Source organism: Engraulis encrasicolus, chromosome 1, assembly GCF_034702125.1.
Source record: "Engraulis encrasicolus isolate BLACKSEA-1 chromosome 1, IST_EnEncr_1.0, whole genome shotgun sequence".
In the NCBI taxonomy this organism is placed as follows: Eukaryota; Metazoa; Chordata; class Actinopteri; order Clupeiformes; family Engraulidae; genus Engraulis; species Engraulis encrasicolus.
Window position 1 is genome coordinate 25962187 of NC_085857.1, and position 6000 is coordinate 25968186.

At 42.0% G+C, this 6000-nt stretch overlaps 1 protein-coding gene across 1 annotated transcript in view; it reads left to right on the forward strand.

The window, feature by feature from the left end:
* evi5l (ecotropic viral integration site 5 like) overlaps positions 1 to 6000 on the forward strand; it is an 87336-nt gene that overhangs the window by 40889 nt on the left and 40447 nt on the right. The window contains exons 3-4 of the mRNA XM_063199284.1: positions 1161 to 1350; positions 5832 to 6000. The exon at positions 5832 to 6000 is cut by the window's right edge and continues 56 nt beyond it. Of these exons, the coding sequence (XP_063055354.1) occupies positions 1161 to 1350; positions 5832 to 6000 (359 nt within the window). The remainder of the gene's footprint in view (positions 1 to 1160; positions 1351 to 5831) is intronic.

Here is a 6000-nt window from a genome sequence, read left to right on the forward strand (position 1 = left end):
ATCAGTAGTATTTACCCACAATGCAATGCTGCAGTGTGCTGCCTGGTTCCTCTTGCTCTCTCTCTCTCTCTCCCTCCCTCTCTCTCTCTCTCTCTCTCTCTCTCTCTCTCTCTCTCTCTCTCTCTCTCTCTCTCTCTCTCTCTCTCTCTCTGTATCAGCGCTACCGGAGTTCCGTTGCACCCGCTATCTGTCACTCTCTGTGGCAGTTGCCTAGTAACCAGAGAGGGGACGGTTGTCATGATGGTCCTTATGGCCTGCTGCCATTGCTGATGTGTGTGTGTTGGTGCTCGTTTTCATTTGGAGGGATCAAGCTCCCTGCTTACATACTGCATATCGAACACAGCATGCTACAAATATTATACACAATTGATTGATTGATTGATTGTATGTGTGTCTGCATGTGTGCGCGTGCATACCTACTTTGTTTTGAACAACATAGCACACAAAAGCACATGCTCATACACCACATGTACTTCAGTTTGAATAGTCAGTGTGTGTGTTATTGTGTCACACACATACACTGACATAGACTTGAGGACTCTCTCTCTCTCTCTCTCTCTCTCTCTCTCTCTCTCTGTCTCTCTCCCTCTCTCTCTCTCTGTCTCTATCTCTCTCTCTCTCTCTCTCTCTCTCTCTCTCTCTCTCTCTCTCTCTCTCTCTCTCTCTCTCTCTCTCTCTCTCTCTCTCACAGACACAGACACAGACACACACAGACACACACAGACACACACAGACACACACACACACACACACACACACACACACACACACACACACACACACACACACACACACACACACACACACACAAACACACACACATCGACTATGCATATTAACTTCTTCTCTTTCCTGTTCTCCCTCCTGTTCTCCCCAGGTTACTAGAGGCGGACTCAAACTGACTCACACACACACACACACACACACACACACACACACACACACACACACACACACACACACACACACACACACACACACACACACACACACACACACACACACACATATTAACGTCTTCTCTTTCCTGTTCTCCCTCCTGTCCACCCCAGGTTACTAGAGGCGGACTCCAATACATATTAACTTCTCTTTCCTGTCCTCCCCAGGTTACTAGAGGCGGACTCCAATACATATTAACTTCTCCCTCCTGTTCTCCCCAGGTTACTAGAGGCGGACTCCAAGTCCATGCGGTCGATGAGCGGCTCGCGGCGCAACAGCGGCTCGTCGCTGGTGTCCAGCTCCTCGGCCTCCTCGAACCTGTCCCACCTGGAGGAGGACACCTGGATCCTCTGGGGACGCATCGTCAACGAGTGGGATGAGTGGAGACGCAAGAAGGACAAACTGCTCAAGGTGAGAGCGGAGGAGGGCAGTAGTTGTATATACATACCAAGTAGGCCTAGCTATTGTTTAGTAGTTGTAGTGGTGGTTTACAATAATGTTAGTGTGGGGACGCATTTTCGCAAGAAAGACAGACTACTCAAGGTAAGAGCGGAGGATGGCAGTAGTAGTATACGAAGAGCTCTTTTCCAAAACGCTATATCCACCATTTTTGACTTTTTGTATTTTAATATTGGAATTGACTGATAAGTAGTCCTATCATCTATGTGTGAATTCTTGCCATTGAAATGTTTTGAGAACATGCTTTTTAAACCTCTATAAAAATGCATTTTGTAATGCAATTCAATGGAATGCCCAATACAAAAATGTCAGTTTCCCAACAGTCTATAAAATGGATATATCTCATTTTGGAAAAGAGCTCTTCATACATACCAAGTAGCTATTGTTTAGTAGTTGTAGTGGTGGTTTACAATAATGTTAGTGTGGGGACGCATTGTCGCAAGAAGGACAGACTACTCAAGGTGAGAGCAGAGGAGGGCATTAGTAGTAGCATTAAAATGGAAGTGTAAGTGTAAGAGCCCAGTTATTTTTAGTAGTAGTGGTTGTGGTTGTAATTAGAGATGCACCGGATCCTGATTTTTAGGATCCTGCCGGATACCGGATCCACTGCTTAAGATCCTGCCGGATCCGGAACCGGATACCGGATCCTACGAAAGGGTTGAAACACATATTCTACTTGCAAACGTGGGCCCTTTATTTTTTACGTAGTTTGAGCCAACGTAATAAAGAGATGCACCAGATCCTGATTTTTAGGTATCTGCCGGACACCGGATCCACTGCTTAAGATCCTGCCGGATCCGGATCCTGTGAAAAAGCGTATTATCCTGCCGGATCCGGAACCGGAACCGTGCATCTCTAGTTGTAATACATATTAGTATTATTAGTAGTAGTCAGGACTGGACTGGGAGAGAAATAGGGCCCGGGCAATTTTGGCTTAAAGGGGCCCCTCATAATTAGCTTCGCAGAACTGACTCACCTGCGGGATCCACAACCTCCTGGGCCCCTATTTTCAGAAATGTAAAATAAATAAATAATAAAAATAATAGATATTTTTTTTACATTTCTGAAAATAGGGACCCCACACGGGTGCAGGGCCAACCGGGAAATGCCCGCTATGCCAGATGGCCAGTCCAGCCCTGGTAGTAGTAGTAGAAGTGTGGTTAATAGCATAATAGCATGAGAGTTATGTTGTTCTGTAACTTCTCAGTGTGATAATTAAGTCTTAAGAAGAGCGAAAGGACAGATGAGCCTGTTGAGGGTGGGAGGAGGAATGGAATATGAGGCAGTCGCTTAAATGAATCAGTAAATCTCTAGTCTGTGTCTCGATTTCTTCTCAGTTTCTCATGGTTTCTTTCTTTCTTTCCTTCTTTCTTTCTCTCTTCTTTCTTTCTATCTTTCTGTCTGTCTGCAATCAGACGGGAGCTAATCGCGAAGGTCTTCTCTGTGTGGGTGAAAGACATGCCGACACTTGTTCGTGTTTTAGTTCACTGTAGAAAATAGCTGTTAATTTAGGGCAATTCTGCAACAGCGCTCTACTGTTTTTGGTAAAAAACTGACAACTAGTGTGAAAATATTACTTTGAGTCACCCATTGAGCATAAACAGTAAGTACTGCACAATAGCAGCATTGGCCGTTGTGGAAACAACCAAGTTATTTTAGGCAGCACCATTGAAACCCATTCATCCTCCACTTGTCCGTGATCGCCATCAAGCTGCAATACCACCTGAAGAACTTAAGTCATTCTCACTGGTTAAAGATTCTCTGATACTATCAAGCATGAAACAATTTCTAAGGAAACTACAATACTTAAAAAGTGCTTGATGCAGCACAGTATGAGTAGCACATGCATTTTGATAGTGATGAAAGTGTGAATGGCTGAAACATTTTAAGAACTTGTAACACTCTTACAACAAGCAGTCCCATCTAAACCAATATGCTAATCAGTGCCTGGCTTCACCTGAGTACTAAGGGTTGTTATGCCATTATTTAATTACGGCCTTCACCTGCCAAATTCCTGATGACTCTGGTCACATGGTACTCTTGCACATGTATATACATCTGGACTATCAACACTTCAGTTGCTTGCCTGCCTGCTGGCTGGCCTGCATGGCACAGCATAGCACTTGCTTGCCTACAAGCTTGCTTACAGGGTTGCGTACTTTCCTCTTTGTGAACGCTTGCTTTGTGGCACTTGCTGTGTGTGGCATCATTTGTGGTATTGTTGCATATAATGTGCTTGCTGTAAATTAGGCATTGCTATGAGAGCTAGCTTGTAGTGCTGCTTGTTTGCTGTGCTACTTGGTGCAAATTACATTTTTACAGACTGACCAATGCTGTTTTCATCATTGGCTCATCAAGAGCTGATACATTAAAAAGCCCACCTCGCACACTCCCATTGTCATTGTAACATAGCACTGCCTACACTGAAATTGTATTCATGGCCCACACATTCAATGGACCACTGCAAACCAGCATCCCAATAAAGCACAGTAGCGGCATAGTATCATGCTCAAGGCACTTCAGTCATGGTGAACGATGGGAGGGTGGGGCGGTAACATGGCCAGGGTACCACAGTTATGGAGAATGATGGGTGGGCGGGAAGTTGCCATGGCCATATTCATGAATGCAACTATGACCCAGTAATTACCTCTCATCTCACAGTGCAATCTTCAACTTCTTCACTGAAATATACTGTTATTTTACCTATACTACTGTATAAATATTGTAGAGCACTTTTAGTTTAACAATACTAATACTGTGAACGTTCTGTAGAGCAGTGATTCCCAACCTTTTTCTTAAGGGACCCATGTTTTTACTATTGTAATCTTTGGTGACCCAACCACGCGAGATGCGTGTCACAAGATGCCCTCTGTTTCCTGCGAAAGCTCATTTTAGTTATTTTATTCCTCAGTTCGTCTTTGGTCAAATATAGAATAAAAATTTGTTGCTTCTATGCATTTATTAGTTAAATGCTTTGTCTTTTATTCAACATGGGCTATATATATTTAAAATGAAACCCCTTAAAATCAAGAGGGCTCCGTGACCCCCTGTGGATCTTTGGCGACCCATAAGGTGGGTCCCGACCCATATGTTGGGAACCACTGGAGTAGAGTACTGTTATTTTAACAGTTCAATTGCTGCTGAAAACTATAAATAAACTAAACTATACTATAAAACGATACTGTGATACATTAAACAGCACTGAGCTGTATTTGATGTTTGGTGTGAAAAAACAGTAGAATTACAGGTAAATATAATTGCAAGTAACTGCCGTTATTTTGCAGGGGAAATTTCTTACAGTGTAGGAAAGGTTAAAATTTGAAAAATAGACTCACAACATACTTAAATACATTATCTTTGTAGAAACTAAGCACAATTCACTTTGATTAAATCAAAAATTGCAATGTGGTGCAGATTTAATTAGTAACATATTGCTACTTCACAACACTTGAAAGTTTGAAAGAGAACATCACATGTCCAACATTAAATATCAATATTGCTTTACAGAGGAAACTGCCACTAAAATCAAGATAGTCCTATGGAAAATACTAGTTGCACCAATGATACAGACTGGTTATAGTTGTGTCGATTGGTGCAACCAACTTTTCCCCCAAATATATTCTTGATTTACAGGACATTTATTTCAATATGCTGACAACTTGTTTTTCCAGTTTTTGAATGATTTGTCCAAAGAAAGTTTAGAAAATTAGTTTTCAGGATTTTTCCTGCAATACATTACACATAATAATTTAATTTGAAAGTTATTTCATTTAATCTAATTCAAAGGGATATATTGACATTCAGTAACTGAGTTGATACATACGTTTGCATACATACATTTGTGAATGAATATTTCATTTTCTCAATATCTTGTCGTTATGCCACTTGACATTTTTGGGGGCAATCTGCCTTAACTTTAAAAGTATATATATTGAATCACTGTTTGAAATTCCACTAAACTAACATGAATACAAAATACAGACTTGTGAAAACCTGGTGGAAACATTCAAAATGCTGGTAACACCTTGTTTTAATGGTTCACTATTACAGTGGATCTACCACATTAGGTACAGTGTAATGACCAGTGTAACAATATTTAATACTATGTGATACCAGTGTAATACCATGTACCAACCCTAACCCTGGCCCTAGATGTAAACACACATTGGTACATGGTGTTACTCTGGTATTGCATGGTATTAAATATTGTTACACTGGTAATTACAGTACACTGTACCTAATGTGGTAGATCCACTGTAATAGTGAACCATTAAAATAAACTGCAACCAAAATGCTTTATAAAAGACCTTTTTGAATTCCACACGATACTGACCCGTATTTGTCACTGATCCGTGTATTTATGTATTTTTTTCTTTGCATTTGTCTGTCACTTCCTGTTTCTCACCCTCCCTCCCTCTTATCCATCCAATCAGGAGCTGATCAGGAAGGGGATCCCGCACCACTTCCGGGCCATCGTCTGGCAGTTGCTCGGCAACGCCACCGACATGCCGGTGAAGAACCAGTATTCGGAGCTGCTGAAGATGTCTTCGCCGTGCGAGAAGCTGATTCGCAGAGACATCGCCCGCACCTACCCCGAACATG